This window comes from Cucumis melo, chromosome 8 (genome assembly GCF_025177605.1).
Source record: "Cucumis melo cultivar AY chromosome 8, USDA_Cmelo_AY_1.0, whole genome shotgun sequence".
Lineage (NCBI taxonomy): Eukaryota > Viridiplantae > Streptophyta > Magnoliopsida > Cucurbitales > Cucurbitaceae > Cucumis > Cucumis melo.
The window spans coordinates 4,731,384-4,746,565 of NC_066864.1; the positions used below are offsets into that span (position 1 = coordinate 4,731,384).

Consider the following 15,182-nt stretch of genomic DNA (forward strand, 5'->3'; position numbering starts at 1 on the left):
ACAAAACTTTAAACGATGTGTTTAATAAAATTTGAACATAAACAAAAATTTATTGAGCCGAGTATTTATTAAACGAAAAAAAATTGATTTCAAACAAAGGGAAAAAAAAAACAACCAAGAATTAAAAAATTCTCGTATTCACTTACCCCTTAGTCGTATATGTCTAATAAATAATTAGAGACCAAAATTAAAAATTTAAAACCAAACCCTAAAATGCGGTCTCCAGTTCGGCAGTTCCATTGTTGGGTTAAAACTCAAAACAAACATTAAACTTACTTTCCTTCATCACCGCTCGGCTATGGATAACTCACACGTTTATTCTGGATTCGGCAAAAATGGCTACTTGTCATCAACACTTCAATCTGCTAAGCCACGTTGGCAACAACAAACAACCATAAAAACTCTCTTTCTAATTCAATCGAAATGCTAATATCACATAAAATCTGCTCTGGGTTTTGATCTGCATGAAGTAAAAGATGAGCCAAGGCAAGTACGCTTATCCTTACTACGGTGAAGGTTACTATCAGGGACCGCCGCCGCCTCCAGTGGTAGCGCCACCACAATATGCAGCGGCTCCTCCCCAGGGACCCGGATGCCTGGAGGCTTGGTAATTCCAATCATCTAAATCCCAACCTAATGTTTATAACAACCTAATGTTTTCTCTCTATCTTATTTCTCAGTCTTGCTGCCCTGTGCTGCTGCTGTCTTGTTGACCAATGCTGCTGGTGCTGTGATCCATGGTGTCTGTTTGCCTACTAGCTAACCTTACTCTGTTTTGTTTCAAATTTTATCATTATGTAAGGCATAAATTTAGTGTATGTAGGACTAGATGTAACAACTTTATATAATAATGTTGGAGGTTTTCAAGAATCATACGAAAGTTTACATTCTTTATCTTGATTTACTTCTGAACTATTGTTTTTGTCAAATCAAGTAAATTATGATAACTTATCAAAAATAGGAAGTAAATAATGGTAACATTTGTAATATGTCATCTTGGTGTTGCCATGTTGGCCTTATCTACAGCGTGGAGAATAATTTAGATCCAATACAAATCAACATCTAAACATAAGTCAAGAAGGCATCATCGATGATTATGATTCCTATCTCCAACAAAACTCAGCTCGAAAATATAAAAATGCGCAATCCAACAATGGATGACACTGTGGATCAAATAAATATCCAGGTTCTTACGACACTGATGAAAGAAGCGAGACGTCGAAATGGCAAAACTCCAAATCCAACTGTCGTCGGAATGTTAATCCTAACAAGGACTAGAATGAAAAACAGCAGAGGGCTGGTGTGCTAAAAACACAAACGCTAGGCATAAGCCAAAATTGGATGAAGAAAACAAGAAAGTTTCTAGTTCTTTGCGATCCATACAATCTAGTACGGATTCTTCAAAGAATGGAATTTGATAACTTAGGATTTTGCTCCAATTCTAAGCTGAATTGTTTCCATTTAACTCCTCTTCGGCCTCCTACAGCCAAAAAATTGGGAGACCCCCAAAAGAAGGAAAAACAAAACGAACCGGAAGTCTCTCAACTCCCTTTCCGCATGGTGTTTTAATTTTCTTTCTCTATAAAGCTTGCTACACTAACCAGGAGAGATGGCCAATGGTGGTGGTTACCGGACAAAGTTTAATGGTGGGCTTGAGTTTTTTGACCTTACTTATACTGTGTTAAAAGACAAGGAACATGAAGGGAAACTGGTGAAGCAAGAAGTAGATTTGTTGCACAGGATTTCGGGGTATGCACCAAAAGGAAGTATCACTGCAGTATTAGGTCCCAGTGGGGCTGGAAAATCTACCTTTTTGGATGGTCTAGCAGGAAGAATTGCAAGTGGAAGCCTGAAGGGCAGTGTTTCTTTAGATGGCATGGAAATGAGCCCAAGCTTGATTAAAAAAACTTCTGCATATATCATGCAAGATGACAGGCTCTTCCCAAAGCTCACTGTATATGAGACTCTGATGTTTGCAGCAGACTTTCGGCTTGGTCCAATTCCAACGAACGAAAAAATGCAACGAGCGGAAAACATGATTGAGCAACTTGGCTTATCTGTAAGCAGATCATTAGCTTTTTTCCTTTTAATGTACTTGCTATATTTCAAGATCTAACAAATGAAATCAATGGTTGGTTGTTGTATTGCAGTCAGCTCGAAACACCTATATTGGAGATGAAGGAACAAGAGGGGTGTCTGGCGGCGAACGAAGAAGAGTATCGATTGGGGTGGACATCATCCATGGGCCATCATTGCTCTTCCTTGATGAGCCAACTTCAGGACTAGACTCAACCAGTGCTTATAGTGTCATTGAAAAGGTTCATAACATAGCTCGCACTGGCAGCACGGTGGTCCTTACAATCCACCAGCCATCATCACGAATCCTATCATTCTTAGACCATCTCATCATTCTTGCTCGAGGACAGCTTATGTTTCAAGGACCACCAAAGGATGTTAATCACCATCTCACTGTAATGGGACGAAAAGTGCCTCAAGGAGAAAGTCCAATTGAATATCTAATGGATGTTATTCGAGCATATGATCAGTCTGAATTTGGAGTGGAGGCACTAGCCGAGTTTGCTAGAACAGGAACAAATCCACCCCACTTGACTGATGAAGAGATTTCACTATCTACTATACAATCCTCGCCGGTTTCATCCTCTCAGTCTGGCAACTTTGTAACTGGAAAACGACTCCATTTGCAAACTAATTCTCGCGCTTTAAACGATTTTAACCATAGTTTGAGAAGCCCTTATAATACATCAAGATCATGGAGTGCGAGTAATAGTGTGGTTATGCAGGCATCGAGGCTGACACAAAGACAACAAGACGGAACAAAAAATCGTAATCAAATGAGGTACTTCAAACCAATTTTTAAGAGTTGCATTTAATTACTATTTTACTATTAACATCCATTTAATACAGCATCAAAGCCGAATTCAGAACTATAATCTTCAGTTTTACTTGATTTGCAGTAATTCTTCGGCCTCTTATGCATATTCATTTGATGTTCTTAATGGCACACCAACACCTCATAGCAGTGATTACACAGTGAATGAAAATGACTACCTGACTTCAAATATCGGTTCAAAATCTGTTCCCATCCATAATAACCTGGGAAAAAGGATTCCAAACTCGTTCTTCTCTGAGACCTGGATTCTTATGCGTAGAAATTTCAAGAACATCTCACGAACACCCGAGCTGTTCCTCTCAAGGTTGATGGTCCTGACAGTGATGGGATTTATGATGGCTACAATGTTCTTGAAACCTAAAGAGAATACCCAAGGAATTACAGACCGTCTCAGCTTCTTCATCTTTACCGTCTGTCTCTTCTTTTTCTCTTCCAATGATGCTGTCCCAGCGTTCATACAAGAACGTTTCATTTTCATCCGTGAAACTTCCCACAATGCCTACAGAGCATCATCTTACACCATAGCTGGTTTGATTACTCACCTGCCTTTTCTTGGCCTGCAAGCTCTGGTTTATGCTTTGATAGTTTGGTTTGCTTTGAAACTTCGGGGATCTTTCATATACTTTCTGATAGTCCTCTACATGTCCCTGCTTTCAACAAACTCATTCGTTGTATTCATTAGCTCAGTAGTACCAAACTATATCTTGGGTTATGCAGCTGTGATTGCTTTCACTGCCCTCTTTTTCTTGTTTTGTGGGTACTTCTTAAACAGCCACGACATTCCTCCATACTGGAAGTGGATGAACAAGATTTCCACGATGACATATCCATATGAAGGGCTGTTGATGAATGAGTATCAAACTCCCATTTCATTCGGGAAGCAATCAAATGGAACTGATATTTCTGGTATCAACATATTGGAAAGTCTTCACATCAGTACCGATTCAGATAAAAAGTGGGAAAATGTGGCTGTGATGTTTGCTTGGGCCGTGCTTTATAGGATTCTATTCTACCTAATTCTTCGTTTTGCATCCAAGAACCAGAGGAAGTGAAGAACCAAATATGGTCATACACTTAGTTCTTATATTAGATTGCTGATTTAATTCAGAGTGAAATTTGCTTTCATTTTCCCTCTTTTTTTCTTGTATTGGAAAACCAAGTTCTACTTACATCAGTGAAACTGCAGTAAAAGATGACTTTCAATTTCCTTGGAGAAACCGAAGTTAAAATAACAGCAACGAAGTTCTTGAATTTGGACAAAAACAAATTCAAGAGCTATAATAAACTGTGTCCATAGCCATAATATCCTAGGAGATTCATTCTCAAATGATGCAGGGTCACCTTCATATCCATATTCCAATTCTAAATTCTCTCGCTGAATAATAATTCCTGGCAGCTCACCCTCCTCTCTAGGTCCTGTTCGTTCATCCTCTCTTTCATCCTGGTTTTCGGTTCTCTTTAACTCAATTTTGGATGAATTAAATGCATTGTTATCGAAAAATCATATCCTATAATAAAGCAGGCAAACAAATCAATTTCAACATTGGAGATGATCAAATATTTGAAAAAACCTAAATTCCGAAGAACTCCTTCATTGGTATTTTGCATAGAAGTCACTTATTTGTCATGCCTCAGGTTTACGTTTTCATGGCCTACCAGTTAATATCTACATTACCTTGGTGGAGTCTTCGCCCGTGTCACAGCTGCTCATTTATGATTACTAAGAATTTGGAGCATCCGCCAAAAGTTCAAAGACGACCAAAAAAAACATAGCAACAAAATAACATTTGCTATGTTTGCATATTTAAAGAATCAAATATATAGAGAACACAGGAATAATATTAAGGGGCTAAGAAAAATGCAATAAAAAAAGGCCCAAGAGCAACTATTTGATCAATCAATTAGCTGAGGGAAATGCAATAGAAAAGGCTAAAACAATTATTTGATCAAAATTGAGTGCTATGGTGGACGGACTGATGAAGAGTGGAGGTAATTTAAGGACAAGATGACCCAAAGAACTTCCAGGGGTATTTTCAACAACCTTCACCAAAGACTCGTGTCATTTAACAACTTGCTAGTTGAGTCAAGGAAACAAAAATGATCCTAATTGTGTATATTCCTTGAAGCACAGAACATGAATTAGAATTCAAGAAGATCAGTATAAAAGCACTAGACAGATATGACTTTACCATCAATGTGTACACATAATCATTACACAAGATCCTCATATTTCGTTTACACTAGTGAAAACAAGACAAAAACTATAACAGGGAGCTATGTCTCTTTATACAAGGTAAAGTAAACATTAAGTGGTAAAAAGAGATGAGTTAGCAGATGCAGTACTGACTTGCACTTCAAGCATTTCAAGCCGCCTCTCCAGGGTATCAAGTTTCTCGTTCAAAGATGCCAACTTGCTTTTTGTTGTTGCCTCTAATGAAACAAGGACATTAATTAGAAACCCGAATATTCCTACGATTAGTAGCCGAACAAGTAAAATATACAGCAATACTGACTTCAAAATTGAAAAAAAAAATCTTACAGGAAAACCATCGCCGGAGATTGAAAAATCATAGGGCAAATGGGTGCTCGGTTAATCAATTCCCAGAAGATAAAACAATGATAGAAATCCAGAATAAGAGATGGGATTCAATTATCAAGATCATAAAGAAAATATCAAAAGTTTTGGATTAAAAAAGGTAACTAATTATAACAAGTTAAATACATGAGGAAATTTCTAATAATAGAAGAGATCTAAGAATCGATGAGAGAGAGCGAGAAAAAGGGACGAGTACCGAAATGGACGAGGAAATCAAAGAGACGACGGACATTGATGGAAATATGAGAGATGAATTCGCGATTCTCCCAATCAGCTTGAACCGCTATCCCTACGTTTACAGCGTTGGTAATTCCTCCAGCTCTAGCCATGAGAAAGAGATCTTTCTGTATGGCGCGAACTCAAATAAGAAGATGGGTTGAAATCGGTGTTGAAGGGGAAGGCAAGGTTTGAGCTCTAAATTTCAATATAGCATAACCATAAACAAACCACCACCCGAAAGCGAGTTCATTGTGGTTACCATTTTCACCAAACTATATTATGCAGCTGCACACACAAATATCTCTCTCCGATCAAAACTGGATTTGATTTTTCCTTTTTTTCTTTTTTTCTTTTCTTCAAAAGTAATTCCTTCTTCTTTAATCTTTCAATTTCATGACTTTAGATTCTAAACTTATTAAATATTGCTTGTAGTTTTTACTAATTTTAACAAAATAGAAACTGCGTATTACTATTTCAACCTTTCCTTTTCTTTTTTCTTTTATCTATATGTACTGTTTCTAAACCTTGGTAACTTATTCAATTGCTCATCACAATAAACTCGTTAAAATTTTCAGAATACAAACATCAACAAAATCATAAAGTTTTGCATGTTTATATTCATTATCAGTCTTTTTTCCAAACATACAAAAGATAATTTGATATCATAAATATCTTGTCAATTTTTGTCCTTTTTTTTTTTTACCATTCCTTCATTTATTATATTTAGAGATAATAATGACTTGTTAAAAAAAGTAGATTTATACAATATGAAATTTAAAGCCTCTAAAGATTGAAGACTACATTGAGAAAGGGTATTGGGACATTTAGGATAACTAACAATCTAACATATAATTATCTTCGATCTTTACTTGCCTATTAATTATTTTCTTAAACTTTGAAAGAAAGAAAAGAAAAGAAAATATATGACTTTGTGGTTTTATTTTAAAGTGCTTTTCGATGATTAATCTATCATCTATATTTATTTTGACATCAAGATCTTTAAATATAAAGTGTATAAACTTAATCTTCTTAACCTGACCATTTTAAACGTTTAAACTTCTTATTTTAATGAAAACTATGGATTAATGGAGAAAATTATATTAACCCAAATTAATCAACATAGTAACTCAACAAACTATAGGGTTTTTGTTACTGATCTATCTTATTTAAATATTATAAAAGATAGGAGGAGAAAGTTTTAAACTTTATCAATCTTATGTTTAATTCAGTTTATATATTCTATCACTAAAAGAACATATCCAAATTTATAATTGCGTCATTTCAAAAATTAAGGAGTCGTTGATTTATTGAGTTGTCATATAAAAAATAAATGAGTTCATTAATAGGTTATACCTACAAAGTTTACTTTCTAAAACTCTCTATTATATGAAGTTGTAATAATGCAAACATCTTGTCATCCAGTTTATATATCCTATTGACGATTGTTGTGGAGGCTGCCACTGCCGCTCTACCATCATTGATCATGTTCGTAGCTGTTACGTTTATTTTAGTGGATGTTTTGTTTATTCTAAATAAAAATTGGACTCCCCTTTTTTGAGAACTTACTTTTAAGTTTTATTTTGGTGGAACCTGGAGCTAGAAGTCGTATTACGGAACTGTTTTCTATATCAAATACAGAGTAAGATCATAATAACCAAGTTAATTTTAATTTAATAGGATTAAGAAAAGAAAAAAAGATAGATCAAATGATTAAATATATTCTAAATGATGACAAACTACTGGGAAAGAAATAACTGGAACCAAACCAGTTTATTTTCGTAGATAACTTCAAAATGCAATATATACATCTCAGACCCAATCAAAATGATCTGCTGAATTTGTGCACATAAAATAATTAAAACTTACAAACTTGACACACGACCCTTTAGTTTCTTGGCCACCATTTCTTTTCTGCTTCATTCCTGTTCCAGACATATATAAGCATTTTATAACTGAGCGATTACAACTACAGCATATGGATTTCACTTTATGTTATTTAGAAGAAAGTGATCGACATTTTGTCTCTAAGTTTCCAAGTTTGAAAAGTAATGTTAGAAACTCAGCTTTAAAACAAAACAAAAGGTAGTTCTTTTTAATATATATGTGTGTGTGTGTGTGTGTGTGTATAAATATATTTGGTAAAATCTTAAAGAGTCTTCTTGCAACAAAGAAGATAACAATAATCCAGTTAAGTTATTTATACAAAGTAACCATACATGAGAAAGAAAAAAAAATTGTCTTCTAAAATGATATCTTACCAGGCAGGCTTTTTTTTTCTCAGCTCTTGTATTTCATTGTTTCCTTTTCAAAACCAATAGTAGGAAATTTCTTTGCATATTCCTCAACATCGTGTTTTAGATTTTTGATCTCGGACTGGAAGTAAGGAGTTGATTCCATTGTGGTAAGAAAGTCCTTCAATTTTGTTCCTGGATAAACAAGATGATAAATCTTATCTTAGAAGGGACAGACCCAGGTTTGGCCAAAATAAATAAATGCCAAGTACCCGTAAAGTTAAATTAAAAGGGGCATTAGGAACCTTTGGTTTCTGCTTTGATCTTTACGGCTATGTTCACAGCAGCATCAAAGAACTCTGCTACCTTAGCGAAATCTTCCTCAACAAATCCTCTGGAGGTAAGAGCCGGAGTTCCTGAATGATAAATGGATATTAGCTAAACTGATGGTAACCACAATGGATATCGGCTCAATTTAGGATTTTACCCATCCTGATACCACCGGGAACCATAGCTGAGACATCTCCAGGAACAGTGTTTTTGTTGGCAGCGATATGAACTGATTCCAGCACCTTTTCAACTCTTGAACCATCAATACCCTGGACGGAGTTATTTAAAATAATAGTCAAGTTTTCACTTTTTTTCCTAAGAGCATCTTCTTGAGCGAAACTTCATAACCAGAATATATATAACAAAGTAACCTTGTTTAGAAAATATCTTGTTAAGCGACACAAACTAAATAGAAGATTATTAGTTTCTCTAAGCATTTCAATTCACAAAGAACTACGAATAAGAAAATAAAAAATAAAGAAAGTTTCTTTAAATAGCAAAACAAGAGCAAGGCGCGTCTCTTACCTTATTCTTCAAGTTTACTAGAACCAGATGATTCTCAGTTCCACCAGATACAAGTTCATAGCCTTTCTCAACGAGAGACTGCATTAGTTTTTCTAATATGGTCAGCCAAAATATCAAAAGCAAGTCAAATAAAACTTTTGTACCTGATATGAAAATGTCCTGGGTGACAATTTAGTTCATCTAATGAAAATTAGATACCTGTGCAAAATTTGAGCAATTCCTAAGAACTTGCTCTTGATAGGCTTTGTATTCTGGAGTTGTTGCCTACATCCATAAATGAAAATTTTGCAAAATTTTCATATTCCTAGTAAAATCAATAAGAGAAACATGTATATCATTAAGCGAACCTGTTTCAGTGCAACTGCTAAACCAGTAATTGTGTGGTTGTGCGGACCACCTTGTAGACCAGGAAAGACAGCCTGGTTGATTTTGTCCTCGTAGTCATATAACACCTTCAGGGGGATGCAAGAGATGTTGCCATTATTACAACTTCATATAATTGCCTTAAATTTTCAATTCAGAAAATTTTGTAAAAAATGCATCTATCCTAAAGTGAGAATAATGAATACAGAAGGTCAAGGATACTATTTGCACTTATAAAAAACCAAACAGAAGTACCTCCCGCCCTTGTTTGTTTATCTCTTTCACTCCTTTCCTAAAAAAAATCATGGCTCCACGTGGGCCACGAAGTGACTTGTGAGTGGTGGTGGTTACAACATCAGCATATTCAAATGGTGAAGGGATAACACCAGCAGCAACCAATCCACTGATATGTGCCATATCTGCCAACATTATAGCTTTTTGTTTATCACAGACCTGTGGAAAGGCTTAGCACATGTGAGCCTTGGACCATCCAAGGTGTAGCCTGAGATCGAGACCACAATATTCGATAGAATTGAAGTGCTTCAGTTGAAATGCATATGAAGGTCAATGAGTGTACCTTGCGTATACGTGCATAATCATATAGGCGTGCATAGGCACTGGCACCAGCAACAATTAACTTAGGTCGGAAAAGAGTAGCACTTCTCTCCAACTGTCATTTGTAGTTAAATGCATCAGTAACATGACTTCAAAGTTTATTAATTGCTCAATTTACACCAAAAGGAACTATATCACTAATCCAGTAAGTTCAAAACTACACTTTCATATACTGCGTAGACTATTACTAAACTCTGGTCAAACATTCAAAAATACTTGATATAGTGAAGACTTGGATAAAACTTTGATCAGGAAGAAAAGTTAGTCAGAGAAACCGGTTTTCATGGCAAAAAAAAAATGCTAGAAACTTGTTAGTTTTTCCAGATCACCATATTGTTTGCTTGAAATGGACTCCTCAAATTTTTTTAACTTGGGATTTTGCTTGGGACCATATAACAAAGATAAAAGAATGGTGAGAATAAATTGCACAATACCTGGTCATAGTCAATATAGCCCGTGCTCTCATCCAATCTGTATGGCATTGTCTCAAAAAAAATAGATACTGCAGAGATCTTTTTGGTATCAGTCTGCACAATCACACAAAAGACAGTTTAGTTGTTACTTATTAGTTAAGCAGTGCCCAAAAAATGATTTACTAAAGAGGATACTTCTAATAGTAAAATATGCAGAGGAATAATGTTACAACATATTATTGATATTTGTTCATAAAATAGCAACCACTAAAAAACAATTTTTTTATAAAATGAATGGCTAAAATGAAACCGGTTGAGTAACATCGAGAGATTGATGAGAAAAGTATATTACAGAAATAGAACATGATGATAATTAAAAATAATTTTTTTTAAAAAAAAAAAAAAAAGATACAGAGGCTTATATCAACAGAGTTCAAAAAGTTACAGCCAGGCACCTGGTAACCATGAGAGAGATGTCCACCATGAGGAAGATCAAGTGCCATAATTCTATCGTGAGGTTTTAGCAATGCAGTATAAACTTGAAAATTGGATGGAGAGCCAGATAAAGATTGGACATTCACTGCAACAAAACCATGATATTCAATAAAAAATTGTGAATGACTGAAAGTTCCCCAGTTAAAACATTCCTATACCAATGAATATATGAACCTCTCTCCATTAACCAATGGCTGTCTTATCCCACTGGATAAAATTTAAATGCCATATAGTGATTCTAGACATTCGTTATTCCAAGACAACTATATTTAATACCTCCCCACTTTTCTGGATCCAATCTAAATGCTTCAAGAGCACGCTTCTGGCACAAGGATTCGGCCATGTCAATGTACCTACAAAATGTAGAAACAATAACGATGATGATGAGGATTCAATTTTCTAAAGAAAAATGATGGCGATGATAATAAGAAACTGAAATCTTCAGTGTTGCACGGCCAGTAAACGATAGGACTTATTTACACGTTTATTGGCTACTTTAAGGTATGGCCATCAAATAACAAGAAAAAATAATTTTTAAGAAAAAACTTAAACATTCACGTACTCGTTCCCTCCATAGTATCTAGCCCCAGGATAACCTTCACTATATTTGTTAGTCATAACAGATCCAACTGCTTGCATCACAGACACGGAAGTGAAGTTCTCAGATGGTATGAGTTCCAGGCCCTTCAAATGAAAAATAGATTAAGGTTTCCATTGAAAGATTGAACTTCAAAGAGAAATTAAGCATTTGACTCGACAATATATGGAAATACCATCTATTAAGGAAAGTGGTTAACTATCAGACAAGAACTCAAAATAACAAGAGCGTAAATATTTAAATAAGTTGTCAACTGAAAAACATGAGAAAAGAAAAGAAAAAAAAAAAAACACTTCAATTGGATTGAGTTGAGTACCACAGGGTTTTTATCTCATCCCAGCCAAACCAATTTTAAATTGAACGATGTTGATTGATGATCAGATAAGCATCCAAAAGATTCAAGCAATTAAAATAAAATAAGTATTGTCAACTAAAATACAAAACAAACTTCACAGTGAAACTGTTCTACCTTCCATTGCCTGGCCTTTTCGAGTTCGATTATGTCTGCAATTTCTGGATCAACTACCTCGAGCGGATCGTTCAATTGTTTAGGCCACTGTAAGATATGAAACCATAAGCATAATTTGAGACATGAAATGCGCGTGTATACATCAAAGAATAATAGAGAGATTAAATTACCGGAACGCGCGGTCTCTCCTTATCATAAACAGCTTCGTTGGGCAAAGAAGACTAAGAAAACAATGAAACAGTTAAGGATTAGAAGAAGGAGAGTAAGAATTATACAGTAATCAATCTAGATAATCTCTTATGTGTTTCTTGATTGTGTAAAAAGAAAAACGAAGAAGAAGAAGGCAAGGTAAACGACGTTAGTTAATGGCTCCGAGCAGCTCAGGCATGCATTATGCGGAGAGAAAAAAAAATTAAAAAAGTAAAGGGAAGAATAGAAAAGAGAAGGAGACCAGATAACGGAAAGAGCCGCCATGGAGGTGACGAAGGGGGCTGTGAACGGAAGAAGAAAGCCTACGTAACGCCATGGCCATTGCCAGTGCCATATTCTCCCTATCTGCTTCGTTTTATCCACTCCACTCAGGCTCGCACATTTTATTTTAGCATTTGAGTTCGTGGGGTTTTCTTATTGAAAAAAAAAAAAGAAAAAGAATGCATATTTTCATTTTTGTATTTTTCATGAGTATGCTCCCGCGCGCATTCAAAATTAACCGCATATATCCCATCCATAGTTGAACATTTCCAAGCCACAAATATAAATTTTCTTTTCCAATGTTTATATATAAAGAAAAGGCACAAAAAGTCATCTTCTCAAATATCAAACCCTATACTTTTTAAATTCAACCTATGCCACAAAATTTTCTACATTTTTTTCTTCATAGGGTTGCCTTTATTTACATCTCATAAATGTCCATTAACACAACACAAGGTAGTAACGAAATTGCGGCATCCTCTAAACCACTATTGTTAAATTACATTATACTAATCGAAAAGTTTGTGGTTTAAATTTGACTAAATGAACACATAATCGTTACATCCACTTTAGAAATATAAATACTTTTACCATTATTATTATTATCACTATTTCCACATCGAAACAACAATTTATAGTATTGAAATAGAAATACTAATATTGTATGGGCGTCGTTAAGATTTTATTTGATAACGTTCTCGTTTTCTTGTAAAAATGGTAATTTGTGGGATGGTCAATTTTTTATTTTTCGTTTCTTGTGTTGTTTTTCATAACATTTTCGATTGATTTTTTTTGTTTAAATATAATTTAATTATGTAAAAATAAAGAAAGTACAAAATTTATTAAAATATTAAAAACATAAATCTTACTGTAAAATCAATAACTATAATACTATAGCTTTTATTAATCCCATGCTATTAAAATTTAATTTGAAATACTATTTCTCATTCAAATCATTTCTCTTAAATAATGTTAATTTAAAATTAATTCAATGAGCCAACTAAAATAAAATAGGAACAAGACCAATATTATCAAACGGACCTAAATTTGGTATAATGCATAATTTCTCCATTTATTTAAAACAATATATAAAAAATTATCTGAAATATTAATGGGCTTTGTTGCGGAGGCCCGAATTGTTTTGGCCCACGAAGTTGGCGTTGAGGTCCAGCACTTTTGAGTCCGAAATGGTAAAATCCCAAAAGTTTAACAAAAACCAATTGGTACAAAATCCACTTCAATAATAATTCTAACAAACTATGATGCAAACATATATATATATATATATATATATATATATATATATATAAAACGCTAAATTTAAAAAGGCTTTAAAATTAAACTAAATTAAAGCACAAAATATTGTGGTTTTTGAACGCAACCCAAAACTTAATTTTGTAATGAAATTCTATTTTTATCATTATTTTAGTTCAAATTATAAATATTGTTGTATGATTTTAAGTTTAGATGTTTAAAAAAACAACAAAAGAGAAGTTGAAATAAGTTGGAAGATTATTAAGATCATCATATTATCATGAATGAAGTTTTTAAAAGAAAAGAGAAAAATGATAAAAAAAAAAAGATAGGAAAAGAAAAGTGAATAATAATATTGCTAATTTTATTTTGATATTACGAGTTGTAGTGGAGAATGAGATGTAGCTTAGAAATAGGACAACCAACAAATCCGTCATGTCGGGTGCGGCTTTTCAAGATGAGGTTGTTAACGGACACTCACATCTTGGACTTAAATAATTGAACCATTTTCGTTACATGTTTTCATTTTACAAAAAATGTCTTTAAAATTTTAATATCACCTTCCCTCCCTCGACAAATACACGATTTATTAAATTTGAAATATTGTAATACAACAACGTAAAATAGTTTTTCTTTTTTTTATAAATATTTTTAAATATAGCAAGATATCATACTAGATCAACGATAAATAGCATTAGACACCGATAGGACTCTTATCAGTAATTTTTTTTTAATTATTAAATTAAAAAATAAATTTCATAGTACACAATACTTTTATAATAAACATGTCGAATTGTCATTTTAGTGCGAACAATCTTCTACGGTCAAAATTGATGTGTTGTCATCTAGTATATTTATACCTATTTTTGGTTCACGATGATTTGCAAGTTATTTAATCCAATAAAATCCTGTAATATTTTAAGTGGTTTAATGTTTTCATCCAAGAGTTTTTAAATATGTATTTTTTTCTGAGACGATCTATTTTATTGAGTTGCGCTACTTTTGTTAGATATATATAATTAGTTTGTATGTTTTTTTTTTCCTTTGTTTTTAATTATTGCAATTATGGTTTGTTTGTATCCTCATCTCAAAGTTTGTCATTTGAAAGAAGAAAAAAGAAAGTAATTTGTTTAATTTAGGAAAACGAATTATCTTGTTGAAGGCAGAAACTACATTTGAAGGTGTGGAGTGAGTAGTGAGTCATGAGCGACCTACTTGACGTAATGCGGTATTGATGTTATAATTATTATCATATTATACTTTACCCAATAAAGCCAGCTATTCAAATCAATTAAACAAACATCCATCCATCCTACTATTATTATTTTATTATTAAGGGAATAAAAGTTTTATAATGTTAACTAAACCATTGGCAAAAGTTTTTTGTATTTATTTATTGATCATGTTTCATAATATACCTTTTTTATGTGATTCGTCAATGGATGTCAACAATAATTTCCCTTTCTTCTTCTTTTAAATAACTAATCTTCTTCTTTCTTACATTACAACCGATTTTATTTGGTGGCTTAGTTACGTTCCATTGTGGATAGTCATGTATATATATTAGCTAGTTATCAATTTTGTTAATTAAGGTGTTGTTCTTTTTTTTAAAAAAATCGTAATGTATTTGATTTAGACTCTAAACTTTTTTTTATCGGGTTATTTAATGTGTATGTTCACTTTAAATCTTAT

At 33.6% G+C, this 15,182-nt stretch overlaps 3 protein-coding genes across 4 annotated transcripts; 1 reads left to right on the forward strand and 2 right to left on the reverse strand.

Moving 5' to 3' along the window:
* Positions 1–150: 150 nt before the first annotated feature.
* LOC103484913 (ABC transporter G family member STR2-like) lies at positions 151–4,117 on the forward strand. The gene is made up of 4 exons (XM_051088815.1): positions 151–607; positions 681–2,059; positions 2,151–2,857; positions 2,976–4,117. The coding sequence occupies exons 2-4, from the start codon at positions 1,610–1,612 to the stop codon at positions 3,961–3,963; spliced, it is 2,145 nt and encodes a 714-aa protein (XP_050944772.1). The 5' UTR covers positions 151–607; positions 681–1,609; the 3' UTR covers positions 3,964–4,117.
* Positions 4,118–5,066: 949 nt separating this feature from the next.
* On the reverse strand, positions 5,067–6,199 carry LOC103484915 (protein BRICK 1). Its single transcript, XM_008442289.3, has 2 exons — positions 5,704–6,199; positions 5,067–5,341 (listed from the first exon to the last, which is right to left on the reverse strand). Exons 1-2 carry the CDS (start codon positions 5,834–5,836, stop codon positions 5,217–5,219), a joined length of 258 nt encoding a protein of 85 aa, XP_008440511.1. The 5' UTR covers positions 5,837–6,199; the 3' UTR covers positions 5,067–5,216.
* A 1,267-nt stretch (positions 6,200–7,466) lies between these two features.
* LOC103484914 (serine hydroxymethyltransferase, mitochondrial) lies at positions 7,467–12,515 on the reverse strand. Of its 2 annotated transcripts, XM_008442287.3 has the most exons (16): positions 12,217–12,515; positions 11,936–11,986; positions 11,766–11,852; positions 11,261–11,382; positions 10,975–11,051; positions 10,659–10,783; positions 10,225–10,317; positions 9,753–9,845; positions 9,431–9,628; positions 9,160–9,264; positions 9,011–9,076; positions 8,813–8,890; positions 8,445–8,556; positions 8,263–8,373; positions 7,985–8,152; positions 7,467–7,648 (listed from the first exon to the last, which is right to left on the reverse strand). In XM_008442287.3, the coding sequence occupies exons 1-15, from the start codon at positions 12,307–12,309 to the stop codon at positions 8,004–8,006; spliced, it is 1,560 nt and encodes a 519-aa protein (XP_008440509.1). In that variant the 5' UTR covers positions 12,310–12,515; the 3' UTR covers positions 7,467–7,648; positions 7,985–8,003. The 2 variants fall into 2 exon arrangements, with proteins under 2 accessions (XP_008440509.1, XP_050944773.1); XM_051088816.1 differs by lacking the exon at positions 7,467–7,648 and having other exon boundaries at positions 7,979–8,152; positions 12,217–12,401.
* Positions 12,516–15,182: the final 2,667 nt, after the last annotated feature.